The sequence below is a fragment of the Leptodactylus fuscus genome, chromosome 3, assembly GCF_031893055.1.
Source record: "Leptodactylus fuscus isolate aLepFus1 chromosome 3, aLepFus1.hap2, whole genome shotgun sequence".
Classification (NCBI taxonomy): domain Eukaryota; kingdom Metazoa; phylum Chordata; class Amphibia; order Anura; family Leptodactylidae; genus Leptodactylus; species Leptodactylus fuscus.
Window position 1 is genome coordinate 127,706,011 of NC_134267.1, and position 20,419 is coordinate 127,726,429.

Consider the following 20,419-nt stretch of genomic DNA (forward strand, 5'->3'; position numbering starts at 1 on the left):
ATTCCTCACCATTTTCCTCTGTGTGAATGGACCCTAAAGGTTTCCTATTCCTTAGTGTATAGATAAAACTTTACTTGCTACTTTCTCTTTAATCATTTTTTTCTTCTGTCTTTAAGTTCAAACAGGAGGCCGTGTATCGACAGATGAAAAGAAAGTTTTAACCACTGATTCACCACGTATGTACTCCATTGAAATGCTATGGAAACATGTGTGTTTAAAAATGGGATAAGGTCAAGGGGCATGTGTATATATCATAGTAATTGCTTCCCTTGTTCCAGTTATTGAAAAGGAGCCAAGCGTTATGTGTTAGTCCTGCATTTATCTTGTGTCTGCGGAAACATTCAAGTAAATGCAATGTACAAGGAAAAGAATAGCCTGTCAGCCTGTGATAACCCTGCTAGTGAATAGGAAATAAATACATTTCTATATACTAATAACTTAATGTGAACATGTACTAAGTGTGCACACCCTTATTCCACATTGTTAAGTTTGCAGTGTGACCAGCTACTGTAACTATGCTTGCCTGTTTCCTATGTGATATCTTTGGCAAAGCTTTTAAACAAGCAAATTTGTTTATTTGTGCTGAGTAAACTGTGAAACCCAATTACATTTTATGAATTACTGAGAGACTATGAAGCCACAAGAGCGAATCCCTATAAAAAACAATTGCCATTTATTCACGTTTAACATGTGAATACAGGAATCAGAAGAAGCGCCCATTCAACTTTAGTGCTTTAACTTTGTGATATGCTATATCCTGAGACATAATCTGCATCATCTTACAGTACCATTAAGTATTATCCAAACACACACACACACACACACACACACACACACACACACACACACTGTATATGATGACTAAAGATTTAGCTAGAATAGGGTTTTTTCTACATGAAAGTCAATTTTGGGTGAAACTGAAACAATCTTATATATATATGGCCATAATTGTTGGCACCCCATTACAAAGCACCATAGAAAATAATACAACTATTGCTCCTGTATACAGCACAAGCCTTGACTTGATCCTTGATGATGCATTTGCTTAAAGTGTCCTGATGTGTTTTTATAATGATTCCTTTATCTTCCTTTAAGGGTGTTCTATCAGTGCAGTTGCTGATGTAGTTTTTCTCGTGGATGGCTCTTGGAGTGTGGGCAGAGCCAACTTTAAATACATCCTTGACTTCATGTCTTCTTTGGTTTCGGCATTTGACATTGGAGAAGATAAGACAAGGGTCGGCGTTGTTCAGTACAGCTCTGATACCAGGACTGAGTTTAATCTGAACAGATATTACAAGAAGAATGATTTATTGGCTGCTATTAAGAGAATACCTTACAAAGGAGGGAACACAATGACAGGTATTGGCTTTACAGTTTCCATCTTTAAATCTATAGTTATATATTGTCTGTATCTGATGTACTGACATTGCAGTCTAAGTAATACACACTGAATACAGTTAGATACAGATATACATAGCATGTGTATTATTAATACAACCTTTTCATTTCAGGTGACGCCATAGATTACTTGATAAGAAATAGCTTTACCTCATCCGCTGGATCCAGAAAAGGATTTCCTAGAATTGCAATTATTATCACCGATGGAAAATCCCAAGATGAGGTAGAAGTTCCTGCAAAGGAGCTTCAGAATTTAGGAGTTGAAGTGTTTACATTGGGTAAGAAAACAAGTATTCATCATAAGGAATTATATATGACCTGCATCTGTTCGATCTGTTTACTGCAACATAATGTTATTAGAGAAATAGTGGAAAGTAACAGTCCATGATGGTTGATGTTACTGGAGACACTGATATGCAGCCAATATTGGAAATAAGCAATGAATCATGTGCTGTTTTCTTTCATGTAGGAATTAAGGCAGCAGACGCAAAAGAACTGAAACAAATGGCCTCCTTACCTTCTTTGAAGCATGTCTACAGTGTTGCCAATTTTGATAATATAGTTGATATTCAGAATGAAATTATTTCTCAAGTTTGCTCTGGAGTCGATGAACAACTAAGTGAACTCATTAGTGGGGAGGAAGGTAAGTTATGGCTCGGTATACATATTACTCTTTGACTTTTATACAGATTTAAAGGAGCTGTCCAGTTGTTAATCTCTAATATTGAATCCATATGGTCTGAAATTCCTTAAAATCACTAGCATCACAGGAGATGTATGAAGAGGCAGATGAACACAACCAGTCATACAACTCTACTGATGGCAGGGAAACAGCACGCCCACTATATTTCTTATATGCTTCTAAAGTTGTGCTGTGACTGACAGAGAATTATGGTAACCTGTTCTAATGATATGTGGAGTTCTAATAGTTAAAGGGGTTGTCTGGGTTTATTTATTTTGTATGGCCTATCTTCAGGATATATGATTGATAGAGGGTCAGCACCTAGAGCTGCTTACGGTGCCCGTCCTGTAAACAATACAAGGTTGAAAGTAGAAAGATCCATCCACTGTATAGCAGCCTGGTCCCTTTACAGTAGCTCAGTTCCCATTAACTTCACTGGGGGCTGAGCTGTAGTGAAGGCGCTGGGCTGCTAGGCAACGTATGGAGCTGTCTACTTCTGGCATGTATTGTGTACTGGATGGGTACCTGAAGTGACTCCATCAAGTTCATTGGACAGGGAAACAGGGTGTCGACCCCCTATCAATCATATACCGGTATTTATGACCTATCCTGAGGACTTAGAAAAATAAGCCTGGATAACTTCTTTAATGGCCGAAATATTCTTTAAAACTTTATACTACCATTTTTACTGTACATATTAAGGTTATTTGCAGCTACACATAAACATGTATGTTACTGTAATAGTTTTGATTTGCAATCATTAGTTATTGGAACTAATGTAATAGCAACAATGTGGTTGCGATTTATCTTTCCTAATAAAGTTCAAAGCCTAGTATATGGAGTCAGTCCATTACATCTGAGAAGTCCTTTTACTCACAGAGAACATGCTTGTAGCAAGCGCAGAACAAATCAGTCCAAAACACGGTCATCTTAACTGGTCGTCATTTATAAATAGTACATAGTTTCATTTTAAATATCCGCAGGCACGAGAACATCTGTGTGGATATTTCCATTAAATCCAAATATTCTTTCATTTTTTTTATTTTTAATTTTAGCTGTAGATCCTCCTTCAGACTTGACGGTCACAGAAATTTCTTCCAAATCCATGAGGATCACCTGGAGGCCTTCACCGAGCCAAATCACAGGCTACAGAGTTCAGCTTATTCCAATGCTGGCAGGAAGCAAACAACAAGCCTTGAATGTTGGCCCTCAAACTACAAGCCTTACTCTGAAGGATCTTTCCCCAGATACCGAGTACCAAATTAATGTATTTGCAATGAAAGAACTCACAGCGAGTGAGCCAATCTCAACACTGGAAAAAACCCAGGCAGTGAAAATAAGAGTTGGTAAGATATTGACTCAAATTGTTTACCTTCCTGTGTAGAAAAGTTTCCCTAAACATAAAATGTAAAAACAATATTTTTCCCTTAAATCCTCTTCTCAATAATGTCCAAAAGCTATAACATATGATGGTATTGTATTTCACAGAATGTTCTGGTGGAGTGGATATAAAAGCTGATGTTGTCCTCCTTGTTGATGGCTCCTATAGTATTGGAGTGGCAAATTTTGCAAAAGTCAGAGCCTTTTTGGAAGTTCTTGTGAAAAGTTTTGACATCTCACCCAACAAAGTCCAGATCAGTCTTGTACAGTACAGCCGAGATCCAGTTACAGAATTTTCTTTGAACAAGTATGACAAGATCGAAGATATTCTTCATGCAGTGAATACATTTCCATACAGAGGGGGCTCGACTAACACTGGTAGGGCCATGACTTTTGTCAGGGAAAAGGTGTTTGTTGAGAACAAAGGAGCAAGAGCAAATGTTCCAAGAGTAATGATACTCATTACCGATGGAAAGTCTTCTGATGCCTTTAAAGACCCGGCTATAAAGTTGAGAAACTCAGATGTGGAGATTTTCGCTGTTGGTGTTAAAGATGCTGTAAGAACTGAGCTGGAAGCAATAGCTTCCCCACCTGCTGATACCCATGTCTACACAGTAGAAGACTTTGATGCCTTCCAAAGAATTTCTTTTGAGCTAACTCAATCGATCTGTCTTCGAATTGAACAAGAACTTGCAACAATAAAGAGGAAATGTAAGTTTTCAGCGTACATATAAGTATGTTGTCCGTTCAGTTTCACTGCAATGCATGCCTCATCATGAAAATACTATGCTCTTTGTAGGCATGGAAATGTAATATACACTGATGTATAAATAGCATATGCAGGATTTTACTGGCTAATGGGGGGAGGGGGAGTGGATTTACCCACATATAAAACAATTTACAATTCTATATTATTGATCCCACACAATATAATGCTTTCCTTAGAGCCAACACACAATTGTCCCCTAAGTGTCCCAACGCATCTCTGTGGGATCCCTCCTCAGTGAACCCCGTATAGTATTATGGTCCCAGTTCTCACACAGTATATTAGCCTCAGCCCGACACATTGTAATGCCCCAGACCCCACACAGTATAATGCTCCCATCACTTATACATTACATGACCTGGGAAGTAAACAGTAAGTATGCTTCTCATTTCCAAACTCTCTTGAGACTCCCCCTTTCTTCTCTGCCTTTGGTGTTGGTACACAGTACACAAGAGCAAAGCCAGCACAGAAAAGGAGTGGGGAATCCTAAGTTTATGAGTACTGACAGTATACTCACTCCCCGGAGTCTGCCGGTAAGCAATGAACACTTCCATCAGTACAGTGGGGCACAGTAACCGATAAGCTTTGGTGGCAGGCCAAGGTCAGAAAGGGGTGGTTTTAACTGAAACTATCCCTTTTGTAAGCCCCTGAAACCAACACCAAATACTCATCTTGTCTGTACTGCTTTAATGGTTATAGATCATAGTTAAAAACAAAATGTTACTAGTAAAAAATAAATGTTTGTGTCATTACAGCTCTGACTCCTGCTCAGAATCTAGCATTTTCTGAAGTTACAGCTAGAAGTTTCAGAGTAAACTGGTCACCAGCTGGTGAAGACGTTGTAAACTACCTTGTCAAGTACAGAGTGGCCGTTGGTGGAGACGAAATCATAGTGTCTGTGCCCGGCACAACTACCACCACTGTTCTTTCCAATCTCCTGCCAGAGACCACTTATGCTGTATCAGTTTCTGCAGATTATGAAGAAGGAGAGAGTCCTCCATTGGAAGGGGAAGAAACAACTTTAGAAGGTAAGAGTAATTAGATATAAAAATAAGAATAAAAAGGGTTTGAGTCAAATATAGTTTTAGAACCTGATCTCAAGGAGAGTCCTTTGGTCTTCAGATGGAGACCCCGAGACCCTGAATACCATCTACTATGCAGTTTGGTGTAGACTGTGAGATAAAAATTAGATTTCTTTTTTAATGTAGATTGTGAGCCCCATATAGGGCTCAGAATGTACATTTTTTTCACCATTAGTATGACTTTAGAGCAGTGGTTCTTAATCAGGGTTCGATCGAACCCTAGGCCATATGCACGGTTTATTTTGTGTACCAGTAAAAAAACATATACCTATGTCTTGAATTTGGAAGTAAATCATATTTGATTTATCACTAAAGAAGGGTTTGGTGAATATGCATATGAAACTGGTGGGTTCGGTACCTCAAACAAGGTTAAGAACCACTGTTTTAGAGTATGGGTGGAAATCCACGCAGACACAGGGAGAACATCAAAACTCTGTGTAGATGTTGTCCTTGCAGGATTCGAATCCAGGACTACCAGTGCTCTAAGGCTGTAGTGGTAACCACTGAGCCACCGTGTTACCGCCATAAAGATTAGGTTTCTTGCGAGTAATTTTATACCCAACACTGAAAAATAAGTTACCATGTACGGAATCTGCTCAAAATAGTTCTTACTTTATATGACCTCTATAACCCCTGTAATGTCTGGACCCAAACTGTCTAGATGTTTTAAGGCACTGTCGCAAATTCTGTATATTTTACAAAATAAAGTAGATAGCTGAGAAACATAACAAAGTAATGATATAATAAGTGTCTCATAAAGTGTTTAATACACCCATGTTTACAAAATGACAGCTGAAAAAAAGTCTAGTGAGTCAGCCAGTGAAAATATTTTATGAAATTCTTGCTGGGAGGTATCTTTGTCTCTGTTATACCAATAACCATCTTCCTTGAAAAAAAAAAACTCATTTTGGCAGTGATCAACATTGTTAACATAAAGTTATTTTGATAGACCTAATAAAGCGAGGGACTCTATTAACTCACATAACTCCTAGTATACCAGGAATAAATCTAGTTTAAGATACAACTATGTATAACAAAGGGTTTTCGCATAGTCACCTTAAGAGATATTTACAGGGATTTCCGGACCACACCCTATGGCATAGTTTAATACTAAGACTGTGGATCTTTTCCATCTCTAACTTGATCATTAGGTTTGCTAGTAAGTTTTTTTTTCTTTTACCTTACCTTTTTTAGTGAAAGGAGCACCACGAAATCTTATAGTAAGTGATGAAACCACCGACAGCTTTAAGGTGGGCTGGACACCAGCCCTTGGGAATGTCTTGCGGTATCGGATTGGATATCGTCCAGTTTCTGGCGGAGAACGAAAAGAAGTAACAGTCCCGGGCAATGAAAGAGCTGTGACACTGTATAATCTTTTGTCTGACACAAAGTACCATGTATCTGTGACACCCGAATATCGCTCCGGTCAAGGAAAGCCTCTTACAGGCCATGGAGCAACTGAGGAAGGTGAAGAATCTGATTTGTCCCATTGTTTTAAACTCTTCAAATTATATATGATTAAAACTGAACCATTCATAAGCTCTTAGAGTTGAGATACATTTTGTGTTTTTTTTGCACATACAGTATTGGGAGAACCAAGAAACCTGAGAGTCTATGATGCTACCACATCTAGCTTGAGGGTATCCTGGGATGCAGCCCCTGGTAAAGTTCAGCAGTACCTTGTAACTTACACCCCAGCCACAGGAGGGGAACCCAAAGAGGTTACACTGAGAGGCACTGTAACTGACACAGTATTAAGAGAACTGGATGCTGGCACCACCTATTCCCTCTCTGTAAATGCTTTATATGGATCAGGAGCTGGATCTGCTCTCTCGGGTGAAGGAACTACTCTTGATGGTAAGAACATTGTTATTTGATAAGTCACTTTTTTCAATATGTCACAGCATTTCATTGCTTAGAAAAGTATTACTGGATTGAAAAGATTACTTATTTGATGCGTCATCTATAGGAATTTTGTTATGAATAAGCTTCTTCCTAGGGAATACTATGAGGATTTTGCCAAATTGTAATTCTCCAAGCATTTGCAGTATTAATGTTTTCACAAACAACTGAAAAAGTCACAAAAAACACAGATCGGTGACCAGTAATATTTATTTCCTCCTCATTCATTTCACTTGGACTCTTATATCTAATAGCACTCATATCCATGTCCAAACAGAAGTCTATAGAGAAGGAAGGTGGATGCCATTGCTAGCTTTAGAATTGCCTCATTCTGTATAGTGGCAGAGCATGCTCTTAGAAGATTACAACCTGCAGCAGAGCTTAGCAGGCGCTTTATGTGTGTAATTTCTAGCAGTATCCCTCCCCTCTCCATAGACTTTTAGACTGTAAAATGGAGAAATAAGTGTTTCTCTTAAGATTTGTTCAAAATATCAATATATCTTATACTATTCAAGTAAGAAACGTTTTTAATTAGAGGCACAACTTAAACAATCAGAGCTGTCACCTAATAGACTAACATTACATATCTGGTGCACTATTATTCTTCTAACTACCTCCGCTGTATATTGTATACTTAATTTTTATCTCCAAACAAATTCCAAAATCTGTCTAAAAACATATCTCCTACACAATAATGGTACCATAAATATGTTAGGCTCTATAAAACTGCTTATCAATACAGTTTGTATAATTTCATAGTGTGATAAAGGTAGGAATATAAACATATTAAAACCATAAAGAAATATTAAAGAGAGTAACATGAAAGGACATGTGGGTGCCTTTTTAAGTAGGATAACCTTCATTGTGTCTATAAAGTTTTACTATGACTATATGTATAAATCTTTGCGGGCAGCCACATGCCTGTTTATGTGCATTGCAGTTTCTACTTTAAACTGAACTTCCTAAGGGAAACTAAAATGGGATGTAGCGTTAAAGCAAACACTTACACTTTGCAGCACCCTAGAGTGCTATATAACCGTCAAACAAGTTTACAGAATATTGACGTTTAATAACTTTTTTTGCAGAATTAGTCTGTTGTGTTTTAGTTATCATAATATAGAATTCTGTTTAAATAGATGTACATTGTATGTCATTTACATATTCCAGAACAAAGAGGAGAATCCTGTAACAAGACAAAACATGACAAAATGCTGCACTTAGCATAATACACTTGACTCATTTCACAGCGTGCTAGAAATATTTGAGGTGTATCTCCAATTATAATCACATTTTCAGAAATAAATAGAAGAGGTGAATATAAGAAATGTTGTAATGTATTTATATGAAGATGAATGTTTACTTCTTTTTTTTAATGAGGCCGAGTTAAGGTATTGTTCACATGGCGAAATTTGCAGTTGATTTTGGGGTGGATTCCCAAATTCAGCGGCAGATTCCACCATGGCTGGATGTTAAAAAAAATAAGTGTCATGTTCTTTCTTGCCACAGGAGTCTGAGGCAGACATTCTACCATGTGAACACACCCTTACCTTTTACATAGAAGTCTATGGAGAGGGAAGGAGGAGGAGGTTGTAGATAAATCTGCTACACTATTAGGAAGCTCTGTTGTATCTTCAAGTCTACTAGTCTACTAGTGCACAGAATGAGGCAATAAATCAATTAACAGACTCCTCCACCCCTCCCCTCTTCATAGACATCTATTTGAGAGGTGAGTACAAAAACGATTCCATGTAAATAAACAGTTTTAGTGATGATAAGGAGAACAGCCTAAGTGAAGAATGAAACAGATTTATTTAATAAATCTTTTATATTCATTTATGAAAAATTATTTTATAAGCGGAGTTATACTTTACAGAGGTTGTCCAGCCAAAAAGTTATAACCCTGCTTATAATGATATACAAAAATAAAAATAGTCACAAACTAATCCACTACCACTCTTATTGTAATGTTTCCCAGTCACTTGCTGTCTACTATCTGCTGTAGCCAGGATAACCTATAGGATTGGCTGCAGTGCACACAATGCAGTATCCGATATTAGCACACCCAGCAATACAAGTCTGGCTCTCATTACCATATGAACAGTTCCATATTAACATTATATTGAGGACTGGCTGGTAACAGTTCTTTAATAAAACCTTTAATACTGTATGTCTCCTACCTAGAGATCCCCTTTCATCCCTTTGAATTAGTGACAAAGTCTGAAATATCTGCTTTACCTCTCTGCAAAGAGAATTCTTAGGCAATTACCCTATGGCACGTCTGGTCTATGCATGAAAGCCATGCACTGAAGGAAATGAAAGAAGACTCTTTGTACAGCAAACACTTACAATGTATACGATGATGATTTAAACAGAGGACTCAGATTTAGCTGACCATGCTTTATTTCCAGGCACTGTGAACTGAGGAAAGGAACCTGATATGTTGGGGGTGGACAATCATTTTCATTTTAATCTTTTGGGCAGAAAGCTTCATATTTTCTATTTTTTGTGGTAGCTGGCATACAATTATCTTTTCAGTGCACAGTGCTAATGAAAATTGCAGGCAGCTTTCCCTGTTTGTCCAACACTTTAATGGCCCTACAATACAAGTTATTACCAAACCTCGTCATAGCCCAAATAGAAACGTAATGGAAAATACAGGCAGAAGAACTGGGAATTCAATAGTCTGTGGCTGATCTAAATGCTACTGTTTTAGCAATCGAGTTTCCCAGGAGTGAGGAGGTGGTTAGAAGATTCTTGGCACCATTTCATTTCTTACAACCTAGGGGCATAAATTTATAAAGCAAACACAGACTACACTTTACTTGTTAGCATATTAAATCAGTCTTGATGTTGATTGTGGAGATGAATTTGGAGGTGAAATGCTTTCTCTTTTTCCATTGCTGTCGGCAGAGTAACCCAGCCCATGCCTCTGTAAAATGTGCCATCTGATTACAAAACCAATGATAATTATCCTCATATTGCAGAAGAGTAGATGAGAGCCAAGACTTGATATAGAAGGAACAATCTCCTTACATAGCCTGGTGGAAACACTGGTGAAAATGAGTCTATGCCAAAAGGCTTTACATTGAAAACTTATGTACTCAACTGTATAATAAAAACAAACTTTACAATGTTCTCCCAGTTGTAAGTTATAAAAAATTAGAAGTCACGCATATGCGAGGTGATTCTACAAATCCTTTTTTGAAACTTATCTACATGTATACCTTTTTCACACCAGCGCCCGATCTCCCTTTTCAGGTTTCCGTCTTCTGCTGACAGAAGACGGAAACCTGGCAGACAGTGTCCGGCCGTGAGTGCCTGTGAGCATTTTGTGCTCTCCGCGGTGAAACAGTTTTTTTTTTCAACTGGACACAAAGTCCTGCATGTCTGATTTTGTGTCCGATTAAAAAAAACTGGTTTATCCCTGGAGAGCACAAAATGCTCACAGGCGCTCACGGCCGGACACTTTCCAAACCCATTCAAATGAATGGGTTTGAAAAGTGACTGCAGGTTTCCGTCTCCTGTCCAGTTTCTCGGGCAGAAAACGGAAACCTGCAAAACAGAGACGGGGCGCTGGTGTGAATCCATCCTAAGAATTACATATTTTTCATTGATCTTCCAGTGTTGTTGAATGACAGAGTCATGTTTTTTCCTGGCTTATGTGTTCAGAGTCTAAATAGTATTAGACTGTAGTAGTTTCTGGTGGATTTAAATGGTTACTTGTAATGGAATTAAAGGGATGGTTTCATGTCACCGGCTTCTCTACTGCCATGGTGATAAGCTGTTCTTATCATTAGAGGCCACTGGTAACCACACAAATGAATGGCTGTCCATAAACTGCAACGATATGCCGTGGTCCCCCATTTGGACGATCATATAATTTGGTATAATGAGGGGAAAGCTTTAGTATATGTGAATGGATTTTTTCCCTTGTATTAAATGTGCGCAGGAATCATGCAAAAACATTGCAAGGGCAGCTAATATCTATCAGAGGTTACTTCAGCAGTGATACTTTTCCTCTATATTCCGACTAACATTTATTAATACAAAGTCAGAAAACTGACTTCTAAAGGCTTTGCATGTGTTGCATTACAGTATTGCCATACAAGGGGAATGATAACTGATACAGTGGTTGGTTTACAGAAGTAATGGGAGACTTGTTGGGATAGACCACTGCAAACCCTTTCGCACATACATATAAAAGTCTAGGTCTGGAACCAAATGAACTTATTCTGTTGAGACAGACATCATTATATTCTGCATAGACTCATGTAATAAATCAGTAGCACTTGAGTAATGTGTTTCTTGTTAGTATCCAATAAAACCTGTTGTAGCATGAGGTTGTGTGCATAGCGTGCATATTGACATTATTGTCACTACAGCTACGCTCGCTGTGTTAAGTGATCTAACAGATGCTGTTTTCCATCCTTATCCAACTACACAGTTCATAATGTATAGCAGTAAAAGAAAGATATATTATCCAGTTAGTGCTATAGTGTCATTCTGTATATTGTCTATCTACCTGTCATCTATTGCAATATATTTTTTAAATAATTTTCTTAAGTCCGCATCTAGTGAAACGCAGCTAAAAATCGCATTGCACTTTTTTTCAGAAGATTTTTTTTTAGCAGCGTTTTATTCTTCCCCTATTAAATCTATAGGGAAAATGCTTATGATTCTATAGCTAAAATTAACATGCAGCATATTTGAGAAAACAGCTTTTACGCAACTTTTTCTTTCCACAACGTGTGGTTGAGATTACCCAAAATCTCATTCCCTACTGTAACATGGGGACTTAGCCTAAAGGGTAGGATATATGATCAATTAAAGATCAGCAGGGGTCTGACACCCGGCACCCGGTAAACCAGCTGTTTTAAGAGGCTGCAGCATTCGTGTGAGTGTTGCAGCCTCTTTACTACTTACCAAGCACAGTTCTGTAAAGTAAAGCAGCTGTGCAAGGTATCTCATCTCAGCTCATTCGCTTGAATAGACCTGCAAAGCAGAAGCAGCATTCAAAGAGAGCCATTGCTGCTTCAAGTAGCTGATTCACAGGGGTCCTAGATCAGACCACCAAGAATTTTTCATTGATGACTTATTCTAAGGATAATTTCCCTGTATGATGGCACCGCGCGCGCACGCACGCACGCACACACACACACACACACACACACACTCCACTGACCTCTTGCATTTCCAGTTCCAGGGGTTGTCCTATGACATAAGGCAATATTATTAATCTTTGAGTGCACACAGGAGGATTATTCATCTCTAGGATATTATATCATGGGGATTAGCAGAAGGATGGGGAGTTTGTGTAGGTGATATAAAGGTTGGATGAAAGCCTGGCAAGGAGCAGCCAATTATGTTTGTATTGTAAACTTTATAGAAACAAGGTCACAACTGAAAGTTATCCTGGTAGTCTAGGCTGAATGGAAAAAAATGAGAAATACGAATGATTAAAATGAGAAATATCACTTGTGAATTGTTTCATTTATATAGTACTGAATAAATATAATTTAGTGGCCCTGTGAGTTGGTTGACCAATGCATTCACTGTATTGTTATAATATTAGTATACCTGAATTTGGGGCCCACTGGATGTATTTGCCCCCCCTGTGCTGAAACCCTAGTTATGCCACTGTTCCCAGCAATTCTGAATACTCTATTTGTAGACAGGTTGCTTTGTCCTTCTGGCTTGTTGCCATCCCTCCTGCTCTTTGAGCCATCATTGTGTGAGTTAGTTGTGGTTTTCACACATCAAATTCAATTAATTGCTAGACTATAACCACACAGTGTGGAAGGCCCTGGGCGGGTTGCAGTGAAGCTTCTCTTATTGCAGTAAGGGCAGAGTAAAGGATTTGAAGTGGAAGTTATGTCACAGTGAAAAGTGACATTATTATACTCTTCTCTGCGCAAGGGTGCCGTGAGAGTGCCCAAAAGACTTAAAGGAAGATGGGTATGAAAGTTTTTTATTTTTTTCACATCCCCTAGGGCCTCAACATGCTATACTATGGGGACTGAAGAGACCCCAGAGTATAATGTAATGGCTATTTTAGTTCATCTGAGAAGAATCTCCATTTGTTCGATTTTGTAAAAAGATTAGCAATTTGGAATATTGAGGTTGAACTCTATTCAGTACAATCCGATTCGCCTATCTCTAATTACAGGGGGTTGAGCGTGCTCCCTTAATTCACTGGGATGTATATTGCTACCCTTACTCTTACCACCTATTACTAGCAACAGATTGAGTTGTTTCTAATGGTCAAACAGCATAGTTGGTAAAAGGCTAAAGCATTACCTTATAGTATGAAAGGTCCTATAAGGATTGTAATAAAGCTTTTCCTGTTACACTTGTTGCAGAAACAGATGATTTAAAGGTTTTTGGCAGTCAATGAAAAAAAAGTTAGAATTTTTACCAATCCTACACTTTTATCACTGCAAGTACCCTATGGCACATACACTAGTGTTTTCCTGTTAATGTCCCAATACTAAATTATGAAAAAGTCATCTAGCATCCATTTTAAGAAAAAAGTACCATAGGCCGGGGCTCCACGGGCCGGATACGCTGCGATTTGCCCGTGGTAGAAACACCGCTGGAAAAATCACGGCATTCTACAGTAAATGCAAAGTGGATGGGATTCATGTGAATCCCATGCCCACTTTGCATTTAAAACCGCAGCGCAGACACGCTGCGATTTCCAAAACCAGTGCAGTTTTGGAAATCGCAGCATGTCAATTATATCTACGGAAACGCTGGCGGGTTTCCCATAGCGATAAATGTAACAGAAAGTCCACGGAGGAAAACTCTGCAAACTTTCTGTTCAAAGTGCTGCGGGAAGAAGCGTGATCCGTTCCCGAAATCTTCCCGCCAAAACTGAGCAGACCAATCAGCTGACAGAAGCTGCTGCTGGGCAGAATATCAGAAGGACCTGCTGATGGATTACCACAGCATGGCCTGTGACTGACCTTCAATCAACTAAATACAGTAAGGGAAGTAATCAAAGTAACCAGAACCATTTTATTAATGAGAGAAAATATCAATTAAGATATAAAATAAAACATAATTTGGTGCTGGTACGGTATCCCCATAGGCCCCCATACGTAATACTCCTGAGGGCTCTTTCATTCTTCAGGTTATATTCACATCCAATGGCGACGGATCCATCATATGTGGCACATAAATGGAACCAGATAGAACCCATTGACTATAATGGGTTCTATGGGGTATCTGTTATGATGTCTATGATGTCTGTCATTTTATCAGGTGAACAAGTCCTGCATTCGGTCATCTTTCCTCTGTGATTTTTGCCAGTATCTGCAAATGAGTCTTCTAATGGAAGCTCCAATGCAGATGTGATAAAGCCTTAACCGTACTGTAACCCGCCTTGTATTTATCAAACAGATGAATGACGTTAGATTTTGTCTTAGTATCACAAGGTACATACTTGTAACATATACGTAGTCCATGTTCCTTGTGTGCACGACAAACAATATGTTACAACATCTGCGCTTCCATGTAATCCTCTACAACTGGAAGCTGCTTTATACTGTACATATGTATGTAATAATCATATAGATTTATAGCAATGTCATTTACCCAAGAGCTATGACATAATACATCAGGAGTAATATAATGTAAGCTTTACTGAAACCATATCTTCAATTATTAAATGATGTCATCATTGTTTTTATGAAAGACATTTGATGAGATGAAATGAACGGCGTTTCATATCCCCCTTAATTTATGCCGTATTATTAATGCTGTTGCTTTGGAAACCCCAAAATGTTTGAGATATCAACTTCCTCCAACAGGAGAATTAAAATGAATTGACATTTCTTGACAATGAAGCTCTTGGCCTCTCGCAGGAAGCATATGTCATGTTTACAGTGCGTTTTACTTTGGCTGAAACGTTTCTTTGTGTATATCTTTATTCCATTCCATTGCTGAGTCATTCTCTTGTGTTAAACTATGTCGCCAAAGCCCATGACATTTCACAGGCACTTCATGGTTAATAGCATTTATTCAGATGTGGTTTTTATCTTTGGTACAACCCACTGATTTGGAGAATAATTGCAAAAGCACAAATCTGTATTTTTTCCCTCTAAATATTATTGACATAATTCAGTTCATTGCTATGGGATTGCCATAGACGCCCATACAATACTTGGTTTATCTTTCATAGGGATGCATTTGTAATGGATTATAATAGACAGTGTTGTCTGTGCAACCTTTCCTCAATTCGAATCAAGTTCATTGGACTTGTGTTCCCATAATAGGTGCAACCCTATAAGACATTCACTCTCTGAGATAAGTTGTGTTAAGGGGAAAACCTATTTTAGGCTTTTTGGCAGTTAAAATGACACATCGAGTTCATACAGTGCAGTATGGTGCTCTTTTCATAGAATCTTTTTCTAGTCAACTGGGATTAGATCCTAGAAACCTTTCCATAAAACATCCTAATTTTAGCTTCTCCCTGCTTTCTGATGTATTGTGGTCATGTAATCTAACAAGTCTTTCAGTTTGCAAGTTTCCAAGATTTTTTGTACAATATACTGTAGGTCCTTAACAATGCAGGAAATAAGAAATACTATTGCTTCTTAATGGGTTCTATATGAGGAGTTTCCAAAATGATTCCCCTTTCTCTGACATCATACAATGCTCTGCAGATGTTGGATGAGACTACACTTCCCAGACTTCCGGCTCTGCCTGTCCATGCACATAATGCTTTTAATATGAAAGTTCTCTTCTCTTTTTTCTCTCTTACCATTAAAATGTGCACAGTATTAGATTATGGGGCTGGATTTGTCTGGGCCATTACATAGCAACAAACCAAAAATACACAGGATGACACATGACACATGCTGTTGTCACCGAATCTTCTCTAGACTGTTTCTGTTTAATGTGGACTGTGTTGGACTCCATCACAGTGTCCGCTGAAAACTGGTGGAGGAAAATGTCCTGCAAAGAGGACTTTTTGCTCCGCTGGTTTCAGTTTAAAAATGACAAACACCTGAAGGACCCCATTAAGGTTAATGGGATATGTCGAATGCTGCATGTTACTGCTGTTTTAGTGGTCCCGATCTCCGTGGCTAGGGTCTCCTGAAGTGTGTACATACTGTAAGGCTAAGGCCCCGTGGAACGGGCAATAGCAAAAAAAATGGTTGTGGGAAAAACCACGGTGGCAACGCATCATGTTTTTTTCCGCAGACGTTTCCTCTGCAGACTTTCTGCTTCCATTATACCTATAGGGAAACTGCCAGCATTTCTGCAGGTATAATTGACATGCTGCGATTTCCAAAACCGCAACAGTTTTAGAAATTGCAGTGTGTCTGATGCGCAATTTGTTTTTACATTTTATGGATGGGATTTGCAATGGTTGTAAAGCGTTGCATTTTTTTTGTTTACGCCACGTTGGCCCCTGCCTAAAGCTCTTTCCAATCAAGCCGTGTCCCTTCCCCTCAGTAGAAATTTGTTAACTGCTTGTAACAAGAATGCTGATGTGTTATAGATGTGACATGGCCACAGCTACGTACTTTATGAAGCCTGGACTACTCATCATATGAAATACTCACTCAACATTGAAATTGTGACACCAAGGAAAACAAGCCTTAAGGTTATACAAATCAGGGAAGCAGCAGATATCATTAAGATCTGCAAATGATCACATTTTCAGGCACTTAGCTCCAATATGTGGCATGTGGGAGGGGCTTAGAAGCCAGATTGAAAGCAAAGTATTTAAATCACTGGAAACCTCAAAAATTTGATCAAGTGGGATGTTTGTGTGATGTTTCCAATTACCACCATTTGTTACATAGTTAGTAAAGATATAAAGAGACATATGTCTATCAAGTTCAACCAGGGGTTTTCTATACATTTCCATAACCAACAATGCTATTTTACTGTAAAAAGCATCTAAGCCTCTTTTGAAGCTGTCAGCTGTGACTGCTATGACCAGCTCCTGGGGTAGGCTTCCAGATTCACAATCCATAGGGTGAAGGAGCTTTGTCGCCCGTGGAGATTATATTTCTCCAGACAGGGGAACTACCACCTTGTCGTTTGAGGGGATTTACATGGAACAACTTTTGTCCATTTTTCTTATAAGGGCCATTTATATATTTATATAGGCTTATCCTATTTCCCCTTGAACACCTTTTCTCAAGACTAAACAAGTTTCACTGTCTCCATATAACTCTCCTCATCACTGAGGTCCTCCATGCCCCTTATCAGTTTTGTGGCTCTTGGACATCCCTTCTATGAATGGATGCCCAGAAATGAACTGCATATTCCAGATGGGACCACATCAATGACTTATAAAGTGGTAATATTACATCCCTGTCCTGTGAGTCCATGCCCCTTTTAATACATGACACAGCGCTGCACCTCCCATGAGGCGACCTGAAGCGACCGCTTGAGGCGGCACTATGCCAGGGCCCCAGGGAGTGCGGCATTTTTGCTTACCTAAGCCAGCCCAGGACAAGCTGTCTTGGACTGGCTTAGCACCAAGCGGTGGATTGGGGAGGCCGCTGGAGCAGCGCTGCTCCAGCGGCCTCCCCTCATGCTCAGGCAGAGAGCAGGTCCTCTCCCTGCCTGCTCTCTGCCTGCGAACGCCGCTAAGCCCCGCCCCCTTCGATTCACCCATCCCTTCGCTCCACCACGCCCCCTCAGCTCCGCCCCCTCCTCCCGGGGGAGGGGGCGGCTTTTTGTCGTCCGCCTCGGGTGGCGAAAAGGGCAGGTTCACCCCAGACATGACAGTATCCTGTTTTCTTGGGAAGCACATGCTGAGAGGAACAGAATTCTTGAGAGACCTTGATATAACACTGTGGCAGATCACTAAATGCCTAGGCTTAGATGTCAGCACTGTTCATCGATGTATATCCTGGTGGTTGAGAGAGCAGTGATGAACTGGAATGACAGCAAGAAGTGCCTGGAGGTGAATCTCTGCATGGATGGATTATCCGATTTAAGAATGGCACATAGTGATCCATTCTGTACTGGACATCACATCCCAAGCCTAGGGCAGCAAATAATGTTGACACAGCTATGAACCAGATGTCCAGCTACAGGTGTTCCATTGACCGCACACTACAGCTCTCAAAAGCTACCATGATACAAAACCAGACAGCAATGGAGGCTTCACTCTAGGTCTATTATGTCCAGTGATGAGTCCCGGTTACATTGATTTGGTTGTGAAACCAGTGGTACAGCCATTTCTTCAAAATGTCTCAGGAGCTGTTTGTCAATAGGACAATCCCTGACTGTATGTTTCCCATACTACTGCGAGCAGCCTGTGTGGCTTAAATGAGTTACCATAGTCTGCCATACTTTCTCCTATCAATGTCATTGGTCCGTGACATCATTTGTGTGCCCAAGTGCATTCAGCATGGCACTACATTCCTCAGATGACCACTAATAACCCCATTGATAGCATACCAAGGTATGTAAGTAAGTGTGTGTATTCTGCAGGTGGCGGTCATACTTGTACTGAATAAATCCAGGTGTTATGAATATTTTGATTTCATTTTTTAATAATTTGCTTATCATCAGCTATCGATCCCCTAAATTCTATAATTCCAAGACTTTTCATTCTTGGTCTTGCAACATTTAAGGAGTGCAGATATGTACATAGTAAATATTTGACTTTAAAACAAAAAATCCTTTTAAATACTTTGCGATAAAAACTTTGTGCCACTTGGAAAGCTTGTGTGGCCTCATCTTAGTATATACAGAATGGCAGTATTACCACTTGTGTCTTTGCTGACATTACACTAGAGACTACGTTGTATGAGGTCAGAGGTATAGTATACATCTGTATTTCAATGACAATAGGTGATTGTTAAGAAGATTGTCAGTTTTATGAGCTAGTGTGCTATTTCTAGAAAAGCAGCATCTGGATTATTTTCTGGTAAAATGATCGTGTGTGAGAGAAGGAAAGATTACGTTTCACTGAGGAAAGACAATGGATCTATTAAGGACTGCCTATGGTGGTTTACAACATACATTTTCAATTACGCTGACTCAGAGTAAAGCAGACATGTAGTTCACTATACAGGGAATGCTGAACCTATTTGTCATCCCCTATGAGAGAAAACTCCTATGCTATTGAAGCAGTACTCATAAACTTCTATGTTATTGAAAACTTCTCAGAAACTTTTTTGGCTCTAGATCTTCCTGTTTTATTATCTTCAAAATCTGTCTAAAGTAATATCCAAAGTAGAGAAAATACTAATAGCATATAAGACATTTGTTATTAAAGGAGTTGTTCAGTTTAAAGGCCTTTTGATATCGATGACTTATCTTTAGGATAGGCTATCAATATCAGATTGCTGTTGGTCCAATACTCAGCACCTCTACAGAACAGCTATTGACAGCAGCCATCACAGATATGAACACAGTTTATATGTTTTTCTTTTTGGTAGTACAAATATATTGGATTGGTGTCAAATCTTGACTTTGTTTAGGTAGTGTGTAATCCAATACTTCTCACTAATGAACATGATTCAATGCTTATGTATATCAATGTTACATACTATTAATAAGTGATGGCATCTTACTAATATATGTACCATCATGAACTGATCTATAAACGATATCTCCACTGGTAAACCAAGGAAATGTTCTTATTATTCATAATACATGTATTTATAGTTGCTTACTAGAGATGAGCGAGTAGTATTCGATCAAGTAGGTACTCGATCGAATACTACGGTATTCGAAATACTCGTACTCGATCGAGTACCACTCGCTATTCGAATGGAAAAGTTCAATGCAGAACCAGCATTGATTGGCCGAATGCTATACAGTCGGCCAATCAACACTGGTTCTTCTCCTACCTTTAGAAGTCTTCTCCGTGCAGCTTCCCCGTGGCGTCTTCTGGCTATGAATTCACTCTGCCAGGCATCGGGCCTGGGCAGAGCTGACTGCGCATGTCCACTTGTAGTGCGGGCATGCGCAGTTGGCTCTGCCCAGGCCCAATGCCTGGCAGAGTGAATTCAGAGCCGGAAGACACCGCGGGGACACTGCAAGGAGAAGACTTCTCAGAGGATCCAGCCCGACCCTCACTCGTGGACTTGGTAAGTGTAATTTGATCGAACGATGTCTACCCCTGAAACGAGCATTTTCCCCCCATAGAGTATAATAGGATTCGAAATTCGATTCGAGTAGTCGAATATTGAGGGGCTATTCGAAACGAATATCGAATCTCGAACATTT

The 20,419-nt window shown here is 39.3% G+C and overlaps 1 protein-coding gene across 1 annotated transcript in view; it reads left to right on the plus strand.

Annotated features, from left to right (window-relative positions):
* COL12A1 (collagen type XII alpha 1 chain) overlaps window positions 1-20,419 on the plus strand; it is a 124,026-nt gene that overhangs the window by 17,609 nt on the left and 85,998 nt on the right. The window contains exons 5-13 of the mRNA XM_075268312.1: window positions 117-176; window positions 1,096-1,359; window positions 1,512-1,676; window positions 1,868-2,041; window positions 3,136-3,426; window positions 3,569-4,171; window positions 4,982-5,254; window positions 6,503-6,775; window positions 6,893-7,165. Of these exons, the coding sequence (XP_075124413.1) occupies window positions 117-176; window positions 1,096-1,359; window positions 1,512-1,676; window positions 1,868-2,041; window positions 3,136-3,426; window positions 3,569-4,171; window positions 4,982-5,254; window positions 6,503-6,775; window positions 6,893-7,165 (2,376 nt within the window). The remainder of the gene's footprint in view (window positions 1-116; window positions 177-1,095; window positions 1,360-1,511; window positions 1,677-1,867; window positions 2,042-3,135; window positions 3,427-3,568; window positions 4,172-4,981; window positions 5,255-6,502; window positions 6,776-6,892; window positions 7,166-20,419) is intronic.